General features: G+C 41.2%; 1 protein-coding gene across 1 annotated transcript; it reads left to right on the top strand.

The window, feature by feature from the left end:
* The first annotated feature begins 629 nt into the window (after positions 1–629).
* On the top strand, positions 630–14,135 carry cdc42ep3 (CDC42 effector protein (Rho GTPase binding) 3). Its single transcript, XM_020531597.2, has 2 exons — positions 630–1,157; positions 12,018–14,135. The coding sequence occupies exon 2, from the start codon at positions 12,333–12,335 to the stop codon at positions 13,110–13,112; it is 780 nt and encodes a 259-aa protein (XP_020387186.2). The 5' UTR covers positions 630–1,157; positions 12,018–12,332; the 3' UTR covers positions 13,113–14,135.
* Positions 14,136–14,426: the final 291 nt, after the last annotated feature.

The following is a 14,426-nucleotide window of genomic DNA, read 5'->3' as shown; positions in this document are numbered from 1 at the left end:
CAGATTCATTATACAAAAAATATTTAAATATTCTTTTCAGGCTTTTTACAACACCTTCATTCTAAACCTCAGCACCACCCTATGTTTCTGGGACCAGATCGCTTGGGTTTGCCACAGTGAGTTTCAACTAATTATAATCAACTTCACTCCTTCAGTCGTTATAATTTTCTTTTAGTTTTCTTTTAGACTCTGGGTATTCCGACTGTGTTAATATGAATTTATGTATGTGTTTCCATTACATTTACATTAACCCAGCACATTACCACAGTACAAATATATTCTGACTGTGTAAACACTGGATAGGAGTTGGAATCTCAAATCATTTCGACAACCCGGACTGGATTATAAACTGAAAAATATTGCTTTGTTTTCAATTGACTTGACTGTATAATTATATTCACGCTAAGCATATTTTGATTACACGGAACTTTTAGTTTCAAGCATTTTCGAGCGGATCCAAGTTAAGTGTTGAGTTCACTTTTGAATTGTTTAAGACTGTAATTATTAACTGCTCCAGCAATTTGATCCAGAACTCCAAGTTTTCAGTATTACTCCCCATTTCCTCAGCTCACACACCCATCCCAGAGTGTAGCAGAGCTTGTGATGTGTCTTGCTTTGTGCCCGAGGGGGTAGGACAGTTCATTGCACCAGCTTCTCTTTGCTTTAACATATTTAACGGGCTCCCTTCACGCTGCAGAAGTTGATTTCACATGGTACCTGCAGCTCTCCCCGAATGTTATCTTCCCTACTGTCAGCCACTTGACAGGCAAATAAATCCAAAAAGATTTGCCTTCAATCCACTTCTTTCCCCTCCCAGCTGTTTGGCTCTAGGGAGGTACAGATAGCATCAGGGAAAAAAAACTGTTCCCAACTGACGTGGATGTGATAGACAGACACAGGTGGACGCCGCTTGTCAGGAACTAAGGGTGGCTTCAGCATCTGGCCTGCTGCCACTGAAATTGACTGTTCAGTTCTGCAGACACACACACCCTACGCGCACCACTAACTTCAGGGAGCTCACGCTGCCAGACCTTGCTCTGGGGATTTGACTTTCGACTGCTTCAGCACCCAGCAAAGAGGAATCTCTCTCTAAAGGACAAATCGGCAGGATAATGGAAAATATTTAACATCATTCCTTCAAGGCTCTGGGAAGACCCGTAAGTCTTTTTTCTTCATTTCGCTCCCACTTCCCATCTTGAGTATGATTGACAGCTGATTTCTTTCTGCTTAGCTAGGGATCTGTTTGAGTTAAAGCAGGATATAAAAGAATTTCCTAATCTATCAACTAAACGCTACCTCAAAACCAAATGATTCACTGCCCTCAACTCGTTACGGAGATTTTACCAAGTGTGAGTACCTCAGCCGATGGTTTACCCTTGCTAGGGCAGTTTGGATTAAATAGATGAGGATAATAACGCAAAATACGGGAAAAAAACCCAAAAGTTTTTAAAGTTAAGGCAAAATGAAGTTTTGTTTCTGAAGCTTTAAATGTTGTTTTAGCTAATGCGCAGGAACAGATTGGATAAACTGTGTTCTTCCAGCTCCACACTGTGTCTCAGTCTCCAGCATCGGCAGTTCTTACTAACTTCTTTAGATAAGCGCTTTCAGCACGCTCCGTAACATGAATGCTGTATGTGTGAAACTAAATACTGTGGGTGCAAAACGCTCTGGGTCAGGCGACATAGGTTTCTCTCGTCACAGAGGCCACCTGGACTGCCAGTTAATTTGGAGAAGTCAGCTTCTTTTACATAACGCTGGAACTTAAATATAAGAATCCAATGTGATTTGCATCTGCTCTTGTTTAGAAACTGTGTAACCGTACTTGTATAACCTTTAAAAAATTGCAGGGGAAATCTGTCCATGTCAATGCTGTGTCCACGTTTCTGCTCCATTTAGACTTGACCAAATTTGTATAACTGTCGAGTTTGTAGCCAAAGAATTGAATTGATTTGGAACAATATTGTACTTTGGAAAATAAATTACTGGAGCTTGAGCAATCTAAAAGATGTCAGTTATTGCCATTGCTAGATTTGACAGACCAAGCAGCCTCCTTTGTCATCTACTATATTCTAACATTCATTAATTTAAGTTGCTCTGTCATGACTTCTGGTTCCAGTAAGTAAGAAATAATCACACTTTTGACTCAAATTGCTGGAGGCTAATGGAAATACTTCTTTCAGTTTTCCACACGGATTATGGACTGATAGACTGACACATTATTACCAGACACTGATTGTGGTGCAGCAGTGAACGTGCCACCATGGATTATATATTTACAAAGTAATTAGTTTCTAGCTCTTTCGGAATAATAAAATAATCCCCGATTTAAAATACTTATCAGAAAGGCTTCTCACATAGATATCTAACAATGTGTTAAGGCACTGACAGAGATACAAACTTAAGGAAAATGCAGTTGAGATGTTAGGGGACCAACAGAATGGACTTTCATGGAGTCATTAGCTGTTGCTTTCCTGCGTCTTCTATTCCTAAATTGAAATTTCCCTCAATTAGTTGTTCACTTCTGGATTAAATAGATAACAGTAAAAGAAAAGTGAACAAGAGATTCAAAAAGTTTTGCAAATTCTTTTATGTCATATTTCTTAGCACTGAGCTTATCCATTATGACTAACCAACTGTAAACTGCATCACAACAATGTCACTTTTCTCTTCCTCTCATTGTATTTAGAAGCTGATTTTACTGGCTTATACTCTGTACCTCAGACTTTACCAATGGCCTAGCTTTTTATATGTTGGATACCTGAGGGTAGAAATTGAAGCATGAGAACCTCTTTCCATGATCCTTCTTTGGGAACCTAATTATCCAAAGAGCCAGTTAAAACAGGGCTCTTCAGGGATCTAAAGCCTCTGCTTGTGCCCACCTTCAGGGAGTAGAAACGAAGGTATCTGTTGGCACTTCCTTTCTCTTCTTCATTTTCCTCCTCTTTCACTTCAATGCCAAGCAGCAGATGAGACCATTTCCTTCTTGCTTTTACATGCAACAGGTGTGTTGTTTCCATAACAAAGATGTTTTCTCAATAAACAGACGGAAAGCTGAACTTCACTTTTTGCAGGGAAACTGGCTAGATGTATGGAGAGACTTGCCATTCCATTCCCATTCTAGAAAGGGTACAGAGGAGATTTACCGGGGTGCTGCCCAGGCTGGTGGGTCTGAGCTATAAGGAGAAATTGAACAGGCTGGGGCTGTTTACCTTGGTGCAGCGAAAGTTGAGAAGAGACCTGATAAACATGTCTCTACCTCTGAGCCAGGAGGCCCAGGTTCAAGTCCCACTTGCTCCAGAGTTGTGTAATAATATCTCTGAGCAGATTAGTTAGATAATATCAATAAGATTACGAGGGGTGTGGATAAAAAAGCACTTTTTCCATTGGTAGAGGGGTCAATAACCAGGGGAAAACATTTAAGAGGCAGAAGGCTAAAAGGAGAATTGAGAGAATCTTTTTCACTCAAGAGGGTGGTGGGAATCTGGAACTCACTGTCTGAAAGGATGATGGATTCAGGAACTCTTGTATCATTCAAGCAACATTAATGTATTTACATGTATTTTCATAGCCTCCAGGGCTATGGGCAAAAGTTGGAAAACAGGATTTGTTTAGTCAGATCTTTGTTGAGTGGTGCAGATATGGTAAGCTGAAAAGCCTCCTGTGCTGTAAATATTTATTAGTCAAACTTACCTTGTTGGATGTCAGCCTAGCGTTCAGAGACTAGAACCCTAATCTCCATGTGTCCAGACTCTTAAATGGGCCAATATTTGAACTAGCAAAATCTGAAAATTGGGATAACCTGTTATAAATATAGACTGTAGTTCTCCATACAGACTATGGAAGTGGAGGGTGATAGCCAAGTAGGCAACACAGAAGGTTGGCTGTCCCACTTGAGGGGAATGTGCAAGGATAGGCAAACTATTGCAGTGGGAAGCAGACATACCAACCTCACCAATATCTATAACATAGAAAAAGGCTAACTGGCCCCTTGGGCCTCCTTAGACATTCAATAAGATCATGGCTGATCAAACACGCTCCTCATATCCACTTTCTTGCCTTTTCTCATAACCCTTGATTCCCTTACTGATCAAGTAAATGTCATTTCTATAGAAGTATTACAGATGCAGTTACATCTGTCCCTGTCAGTATCGGTAAGAGTGACCATCTCACAGTCCTTGCGGAGTCCCGCTTTCACATTGATAATAACTTTCATCGTGTTGTCTGGCACTACCACTGTGCTAAATGGGACAGACTTCAACAGATCTAGCATCTCAAGACTGGGCATCCATGAGGCGCTGTGGGCCATCAACAGCAGCAGAACTGTACTCCAGCACAATCTGTTAACTTATGGCCCAGCATATCCCCCACTCAACCATTACCATCAAGCCAGGGGATGAACACCGGTTCAATGGAGAGTGCAGGAGGGCATGCCAGGAGCAGCACCAGACATACCTGAAGATGAGGTATCAACCTGGTGAGGCTGTGAAACAGGATACTTGCACACCAAACAGTAAAAGCAGCAAGTGATAGACAGAGCTAAGCGATCCCACAACCATCAGATCAGATCTAAGCCATGCAGTCTTGCCACATCCAGTAGTGAATGGTGGTGGACAATTAAACAACTCTCTGGAGGAGGAGGCTCCACAAATATCCCTATCCTCAATGATGGAAGAGCCTAGCACATCAGTGCAAAAGATAAGGCTAAAGTATTCGCAGCAACATTCAGGCAGAAGTGCCAAGTGGATGATCCATCTCGGCCTCCTCCAGTGGGTCCCAAGCATTACAGATACCAGTCTTCAGCTAATTCAATTCAGTTCACTCCACGTGATATCAAGAAACGGTTGGAGACACTCGATGCTGCAAAGGCTATGGGCCCTGACAGCATTCTGGCTATAGTACTGAAGACTTCTGCTCCAGAACTTGCCGCTCCCCTAGCCAAGCTGTTCCAGTACAGTTACAATGCTGGTATCTACCCGACAATGTGGAAAATTGCCCAAGTATGTCCTGTACACACAAAGTAGGACAAATCTAACCCGGCCAATTACGACCTCAACAGTCTACTCTCAATCATCAGTAAAGTGATGGAAGGTGTCTTCAACAGTGCTATGAAGCAGCACCTGCTCAGCAATAACCTTCTCAGTGACAACCAGTTTGGGTTCTGCCAGGGCCACTCAGCTCCTGACCTCATTACAGCCTTGGTTCAAACATAGACAAAAGAGCTGAATTCCAGAGGTGAGGTGAGTGTGGCATCAAGGAACCCTAGCAAAACTGGAATCAATGCATATCAGTCTGCAAACTCTCTGGTGGTTGGAGTCATACCTGATACATGGTTGTTGGAGGTCATTCATCTCAGCTCCAAGACATCTCTGCAGGAGTTCCTCAGGGTAGTGTCCTTGGCCCAACCATCGTCAGCTGCTTCATTAATGACTTTACCTCTATTATAAGGTCAGAAGTGGGGATGTTCGCCAATGATTGCACAATGTTCAGGACCATTCGTGACTCTTCAGATACTGAAGCAGTCCATGTTCAAATGCAACAAGTCTGGACAATATCCAGGCTTGGGCTGACCAGTAGCAAGTGACATTCGCACCACACAAATGCCAGGCTATGACCATCACCTGTAGAGACAATCTAACCACCATCCCTTGATGTACAATGGTGTTATCATCACTGAATCCCCCACTATCAACATTCTGGGAGTTATCATTGACCAGAGACTCAACTGGAGTCACCGCATAAACACAGTGGCTACAAGAGCAGGCCAGAAGCTAGGAATGCTGTAGTGAGTAACTCAACTCTTGACCCCTGAAAGCCTGTCCACCATCACAAGGCACAAGTCAGGAGTATGGTGGAATATGCCCAACTTGCCTGGATGAGTGCAGCCCCAACAACACTCATGAAACCTGATACCATCCAGGACAAAACAGCCCGCTTGATTGGCATTACATCCACAAGCATCCACTCCCTCCACCACCGATGCTTAGTAGCAGTAGTGTATACTATCTACAAGATGCACTGCAGAAATTCACCAAAGATTCTCAGACAGCACCTTCCAAACCCATGACCACTTCCATCTAGAAGGACAAGAGCAGCAGACATATGGGAACACCACCACCTCCAAGTTCCCTTCGAAGCCACTCACCATATATCACTGTTCCTTCACTGTTGCTGGGTCAAAATCGTGGAATTCCCTCCCTAATAGCATTGTGGGTCAACCTACAGCAGGAGAACTGCAGCGGTTCAAGAAAGCAGCTCACCACCACCTTCTCAAGGGCAACTAGGGTTGGGCAAGAAATGCTGGCCAGCAAGCAACACCCACATCCCACAAATGAATAGAAAACAATACTCTACATACACATACTGTTTTTATTAGTATTCTAATGGTATAGCTGTTACAATTTTGATATGATTTCCATGATTACTAATCCATTTCACAAGTGATCCTTCAGGCAAAAACATTTGAAAACCAGTGCTTCAGGGAGTTAGACCCACAAACATAAAATGGATTCATTCAAAGCAAGAGGCAAGTTGATGTGATGAGTGCAGAGCCATGGGATGAGTTTTGGAATGCTGTAGCAAGCAGCCTACATAGGCATTGGGTCAAATGGTCAACAATTTCTATGCTGTAAGCTTCAATGGCTCAAAGATTGACAGATTTAAGTTAATTCCATGCAACAGTAAAATCAGATGCAACACTGCCAAAGACTCAATGATGCATTCCTGGAGTACAGGTGCATATTTGTCAAAAGACAACACAGTCCAATCTAGTCTGCCTAGGATTACAATCATACTCACAATCCAACCTCTAGAGAAGCAAGTGCACATCAATTACTCAGACACATACTTCCAGAAGGTTGCCAGGAATGAGGTGCATACTGGTTTGAAATTGGGTTCTCGAAATAGGAAAATACATTTTACTGTGGTGATTTGGCTCACTTTAATAGGAGGAATAAGTCTGAATGAGTTTGGGAGTATAATACATTGGTTACAAAAAGTACCAATGTGAGTTTTTAAGGTCATTCAGCGTGTAAACAAAGTGCTGGGTTCATATTTAAAGACAAGAATGTAAAAGCAAAGGGATAATATTAAATTTGCACTTAACCTTAGTTGGGCCACATTTAGATCATTTCTGACAAAAAGAATATTGATGTCTGGACAGGTAGAAGTCGTATTGAGGTTCCTTTTCTGAAAAAAAGAGACTTAAAGAAGACCCAGTGGAGATCTTGAAAGTAACGAGGAACTCTGAAGAGTTAATGTGGAGAAAGTCATGAGTGAGTTCAGAACAAAGGGCCATATTTCCAATGACCGCGAACAGATCAAACACAGAAATCAGGAGTGATGGGAATGATTGCCCATGAATACTTCAGGCATTAAACAGTCTCCAAGGGAGAGGCCTTCATTGAGAACATTGGTTTAGGTTGTTAAAAGTGTAGGATTCCATCTTGATTCAGGAAGTGAAGCTTACACAAGCAAAGTGTAAAGGTTTGGAAATTACGTGATTGCTGCTAAAAATTTCTTAACAGAGCTCATTAATAAAGATGCAGGACATTATAGTGGCTGGCACTTGACCTGACAATGATAGGGTGGTTTGGAATGAACTAGTCATTGCAGGGTAAATACTTTTTACTATTCACTTTCTGCTGGAGCTTCCATAAGAACATTTGATACGTTGCTGGAAACTTTCTGAGACACCATCAAGATATCATTAGCACTCTTGTTAACATTTATTCTGAAAATTTTCTGGGGATTTCACTTAAAGAAAATTAGTATTTATGTTCCAAATCATTGGGCATCTGTAGGACTCCACATGTGAATGAAAATTATATTTAATTAGTGCTTGATTCAAATTATGGTAATCAGCAAACAGGCCCAAAATGGCACACTAAATCCAGACTTTCAAACAGATGTGTCTGCACAGCATTTATTTAGTGCCTGGTCTCACCCATTCACCAAAATAACTCCTGTCACTTCACAGATTGATGAGAATGTGAAACTTACTGTCTCTTGGAGTGTTTGCAGCAGATACCATAGAACCCCTACAGTGTGGAAACAGGCCATTTGGTCCAACAAGTCCATACTGACTTTCAGAAGAGCATCCCACCCAGACTTGCCCTATCCCTGTACCCCTACACACCCCCTCCCCCCATGGCCAATCTACCCAACCTACACCTCCTGAGACACTGTGGCAATTAAGCATGGCCAGTCCACCTAAACTGCACATCTTTGGACTGTGGGAGGAAACTGGAGCACCCGGCGGAAACCCACACAGACACAAAGAGAATGTGCAATATCCACACAAACTGCTGCCCAAGACTGGAATGGAACCTGGGTCCCTGGCTTTGTGAGGCAGCAGTGCTAACCACTGAACCTCTGTGCCACCGCAATGCCAATGCATTTAAAAACAGGATTGGTATAATCTAGGATATTTGGTCAGCATGGATGAGTTGGACCGAAGGGTCTGTCTCCATCCTGTACATCTTTATGACTCTATATGTATGAGGGAGAGGAAAATAGGGATATGGGACAGCGTAGTAATTAGAGTGGAATAAAGACTTGTGTGAAATAATGACTGCCGTAGATCAGCTATGTTGAATGCCTGTTTTTGCTCTGAATGACATGAATGCTTAGTTTTGTCTGTCTTGATTTTGGATGAAGGAAGAATGAGGCCTGAAGTACTATCTGGGACCTTTAACATTTATCTGAACCATTAGCTAAAAAAATCAGATAGTAATTCAGCTTAATGGCTGATGGGTAGCACCTCCTCAGGCTGCCAATAAATTCCCCAAATGATGTACTGCTAGAAAGAGCTGCTCTGCACTGAAAGCACCAAAGCACAGTAAATTTGAGTAGTATTTCACTGCTTACTTCTGACAGATTTACAAATTGGGGGAAGCCAATGTGAGTAATACAGGGAGCTTTCCTTCTCTGACTGTGTTTAGTATGGTTGACTGTGGCACCAGTCATTGAGGATAGAAACAATAATCAGCAATGAAGCTTAACTGGCCATTGCCTCATTTCTGTAAATGGGCCCTAGTTACTCAAAACATTGGATGTTACATTCTATTGAAAAATAATGTCTATATTTCAGAATTAATTCACTGGATGTGAAGTACTTTGATGTGCGGCTGAGGATGTGAAACCAGTTATATAAGAGTAAATTACTTATCTCTTTAGAACCCTAGCATTTCATTAATTAGGGAACAAAAATAAATGCTTTGTTTTTGCTTTGTTTTATCTGATTTTCCCTTTCTTTAACTTTGCCTTTGACCTCTCCTTTCTCAAGTTATTTCTTATCAGTTTCTCCTACACATTGTGCCTCTGATGCTTCTCATTCGTCTTCTCAAGTTACTGATCCATTGCTGTTTCTCTTATGCATCTGAAGGATTGTGTCCTTCCCTTCAACCGCATCCTGTTCTGTCCAAATCTGACTCTTATAACCCTGAATGTATCTCTGATTCAGTGTTTACCTATCCCAATAGGCATCAAAGTCTCCATTCTATTATGTTGTGTCTTGTTAAGTCTTGTTCCCTCACAGTGAAAACATCAGAATACTTCTGTAAGAGAAAAATATTTAACATTGTCTCATTCTCCCTTGCAGTTCAAATTAATATTGCAACAATGAATATGTCAGGCTCAGTTTTTGGAAGTTCTCATTCTCCCTGTTGTTATTTCTCTTACGTTCCAGTTTTAATCACTAGGTAACAATTGCAAACAGGAACCAAGTCTGTTTTTATTCAACACTTCTGCAGTGTCAGGAATCACTCATGGCAATTTGTAGTGCCACATCATTGACTTATTTGAGATCACTAACAGCTCAGACCAGGAAAAAAATGTTACTAGTTGATTAAACTGCTGCAGCTATTGTTTCAGTCAACTTGAAGCTTTTAATGAAGCTTTTAGCTGTATGGAAAGGCTGCAGCTGTGCCTACAGTTACAACAATTTTGTGCTGAATGAGGCGTGTGTGCTGTAAATCATTATTACCTTCTGCTGTGGTGAGTCACTCAAATGCATTGTCACCTTCACAATGCAGATGTTCAATAAGACAGCCCAACAGAGAACCTGTTTTCAAAACTGAACTCCTGACAATAACTGAGTGAGTGTGTTTTAGCAACCCTGAGTGAGTGAATAAAATTCTGCTTAGAGTAGTGAGGCTCAGGGGAGATTTAACTCTAGTGCTCAAAATAACGGGAGAGTTTTGAGGAAGTAAATAAGGAGGAACTGTTTCCACCAGAAGAAGGGTTGGTAATCAAAGAACACAGATTTAAAGTAATTGACAGAAGAACCAAAGATGAGATGAAAAGAAACATTTTACATTCTAGAAAGATTTGAGTACGCAGGTTTAATAGAAATGTTCAAAATAAAATTGGAAGAATAGTAAAGGCAAACTTTTACAATCAAGAGGGGAAAATCAGGAATAGAGGTAATAATTTCAAGGAGACAGCATAAGCACACTGAGCTGAAAGGCCCCAATTTGTGCTGTATCATTCTATGAGTAATATTGAACCACCATAATACATTTAAGTTAATGGATAAGCAAGAAGGAAATGAGTTAACAAACTTTCATTAAAGCAAACTCTCCCATTTATCAAATTTATATTTAATTTGTTGTACAACACCAGAATTATGGGTAAAACCAGTATTTACTGCCTAGTTTTAATTGCCCTTGAGCCATGTTCTTGAACAGTTGTAGTTTGTATGATACAACTACAGTGCTGTATTTAGTAGCAGTTTGATACAACTGAGTGGCTTGCCAGGACATTTCAAAGGACAATTAGAGATAATCATATTGCCATGAGTCTGGAGTCACGCATAGCTTAGATTTGGTAACTAGAAACATAGAAGATAGGAGCAGGAGTAGGCCATTTGACTCCCCCAAGCCTGCTCCACCAGGCTGATCATTAAGCTCAACAGCCTAATCCTGGAACCCCCCCATTCCCCTCCCCGCCCCGCACCCCCCCCTCCCCCCCGCCCCAACCCCCGTATCCCTTGATCCCTTCAGCCACAAGAGTTATATCTACCTCCTTTTTGAAAACAAAATAATGCTTTGGCCTCAACTGCTTTCTGTGGTAGGAAATTCCATAGGCTTGCCAGTCTCTGGATGAAGAAATTTCTCCTCACCTCGGTTTCAAAAGGTTTACCCCTTATCCTTAAGCTGTGGCCCCTGGTTCTGGACTCCCCCACCACTGAGAACATACTTCCTGCATCTAACCTGTCAAGTTCTGTTAGGATTTTACAGGTTCCTATGACATCCACCTCATTCTTCTAAACTCCAGTGACTACAATTCTAACTGACTCAATCTCTCCTCATACATCAGACCTGCTATCCCAGGAATCAATTTGGTGAAACTTCGCTACACTCCCTCTATAACAAGAACATCCTTCCTCAGATAAGAAAATCAAAACTGCACACAATATTCTCACTATGAAGGCCAGCATACAGTTTGCCTTCTTTATTGCCTGCTGGACCTGCACACTTACTGTCAGTGACTGATGCTTGAGGGTAGCCAGGCCTTGTTACACATTCACCTGTCTCAATTTAAAGATAGCAGATATCCTCCCTTGGAGAACATTACTAATTCAGATGGTTTTTTTATAATAATGACGATTTCATGGTCATCATTACTGAGGTTAACTTTCAGTTTTTGATTTATTAATTTAATTTAAATTACACCAGCTGCTGTTGTGGGATTAGAACCCATATTCACAATATTAGCCTAAAATTCCAGATTATTAATCCAATGACATTGCCACTATGCCATTGTTTTCTCCCTACAGTTTTGCACCCATAGAGAGATTAGCTTGTTCTTCCATATATATCAATTGCTGAATTTAAATTCCTCCAGCTTGCATAGCAAGATTTGAATGTGTGAATCTGAAGAAATAGCCCAGGGCTTTGGATCACAAACCTCGTAGCATCATGAATATGCTACCATTCTCTCATTGAATGAAGTTGACGTAGTCAGTTTGCAGTTTGTTTGATTAACATGCTCATTGTCTGTTTGATTTCCTTACACAGATCACCTCGTGTTTGTCAGGGAGCCAGCCGTTCCAGGTTTTGAGTCATATAACCAACAAGGACATCAGATTTTATAGAGCTACCCACGTTTGTGTTTGTCTTCCTTCTCTTTCACTGTAGAAGAAAGAATACCTGTCAGAAGCTGAAAAGGCTTCATAAGCTGGCAATGAGATTGGTTTCTCTTCAAAATAATAATAATTCAGTGCAAAGAAGCAGAGGAGACGGAACCTGAAGCCTTTTCACTTGGAAGATTTTTATTGGTACCTGTGAGGAAAATTGGATGTATCTGGACATTTTCCTAACCCTGCCTGAGAGATGCCAGCCAAAACACCAATTTACCTGAAAACAACCAACAACAAGAAAGGCAAGAAATTTAAGCTGAGGGACATTTTGTCCCCTGACATGATCAGCCCTCCTCTTGGAGACTTCCGCCACACCATTCACATTGGCAATGGAGGGGAGCATGACGTTTTTGGGGACATTTCATTTCTCCAAGGGAAGTATGACCTGTTGCCTGGAAATCAAGGTCAGGCAAAGCTTAGTGAATACGGAGGGCACAGTGAATTCTCAAGGGCAAACAGTACCCCAAATTCTACTTTCTCTGAGATGCCCTCACCTGTGCTGAAGAATGCCATATCGCTTCCTAGCATTGGTGGATCTCAAGCGCTCAATCTTCCTCTACTAACTGCTGTAACCTTTGTTTCAAAGCGGGATTTCTCAGCCCCTCCCAAGCCCCCTCGACTCCACCCAGCCACTGAGCAGCATATGCCAGAAAAGGATGAGCACTGTGGGAATGGGCACATTAATACAGAAGGAGTAGAAGTGAAGAAGTGTCCAATGATATTACAGAATGGTGAAGCCAGCATCAATCACTCGCATAAGTTTCTTGGACAATCTAGAGAGTGTAAAATCATGGAGGAAGATTCCACTCATAGCACTATACAGTGTGGAATGACAAGAATGAACAATTCATCGGAGGATACCCTCCTCAATCTCACCGGCTCACTGCTCTCCCTTCAGCTGGATCTCGGACCTTCGATTTTAGATGATGTACTCAACGTTATGGACAGAAAGCACCAGATGGAAATCAAATAACAAGCGATTCTCAACAAAAGTCAACAATGGAGATCTTGGACCTCTTTCATAATACACTTGAACCACAGAACCTGTATATGTGCCTACTGAACTTGAGGGTGAAATGTCAATGTTTCCCGCCTGCTTCTTAGAAATGGACTCAGCGTCGTCTGCAGTTGTCATTTGCTCTGAAGAGCATGAAGGACTGCTCTTTGGCTGTGATACAATTTTCAGTGCTGCATTTATGGCAAAAGACTTCTCAACAATTTTTGCCCACATGTTTGACAGAGGGGCAGTCAGTTCATGTTTGTGCAGTGTAACTGGGTCTTGCTGAACCTTTTCAATGGCTAGTCAGAATTCTGACACTAGAGCAGAGCACTTTTGTGCAAATTGACTTGGTATGTTTGGTGCATCCGTGGTATCCATCCTTCATTCAGGCAATTATTAAAATTTAATTTCTTCACAACTGTAATGGTAGTTTGCAACTATCTCTGTTTTTGTCAACTATCGCTTGCTCTTCAAAGAAATTTGTTTTTGTGAAACATTGCTTAAACGTACACGTTACTTGAAACAAGTGCAACATCTGACGCAGAATAAAGAAATAATTATGGGATATCATGCAGTGTCAGGTGCCACAGGAATTATTTTCAATGATCCCTTGAAGATGGTATTTTCTTCAAGAGACTCTGCCCAGTGACTGCATGAAGCATTATTGTTGATTTCATTCCAGATCAAAATAAGCATCTATGAATATAAGCTGAGCAATCTTTTCTTGCGTACTTTATTTCTTGCATAGCTTTTAGCAGCAAATTTAATGAATATAAAATTAAGTGGTGATTTGAAAATATAACTCTTCAGTCAACAGTGTCACAGGCATTTGTAACACACCGTGGTTTATAGTGAGTAACAGAAATTGATGTACTGTTACGCTTCATACAAGGCTCCCATTGTAAAAGTCCGCAACAGGATAGAACAACTGCCAGTTAGGTTACAACTGCTGGAGGTCATATCATTATCAATGGTGCACATGTATATAATAAATAAATGTATAACAGGAAAATGCCAAACATGATATAAAATTCATAAGAAATTACAAAGAATCCTTATTGTAACAGATAAAGTTACATTGTCTTTGAGCTATATTAAAGATTAGCAGAAAATGAGATAAGACTTATGCCTTTTAGCACGGATTAGTATAGATGTGACCCAAAAGTGAAGGTTCATTGATTTTCCACTTCCCTTCCTAAGAAATAACTACTTTTACTGATTAGTTTGCTTCCTTTCCCTCCTGAGGGCAATGACACCACACCTGTTAAGATACAGGCTCCACACATG

The sequence above is a fragment of the Rhincodon typus genome, chromosome 5, assembly GCF_021869965.1.
Source record: "Rhincodon typus isolate 14 chromosome 5, sRhiTyp1.1, whole genome shotgun sequence".
Classification (NCBI taxonomy): domain Eukaryota; kingdom Metazoa; phylum Chordata; class Chondrichthyes; order Orectolobiformes; family Rhincodontidae; genus Rhincodon; species Rhincodon typus.
Note: the sequence above shows the minus strand (reverse complement) of the source record. Positions and strands in the feature narration are given on the sequence as shown.

Coding starts and splice junctions, on each gene's coding strand:
- cdc42ep3 (XM_020531597.2), top strand. CDS start 12,333: ATGCCAGCCAAAACACCAATTTACCTGAAAACAACCAACAACAAGAAA.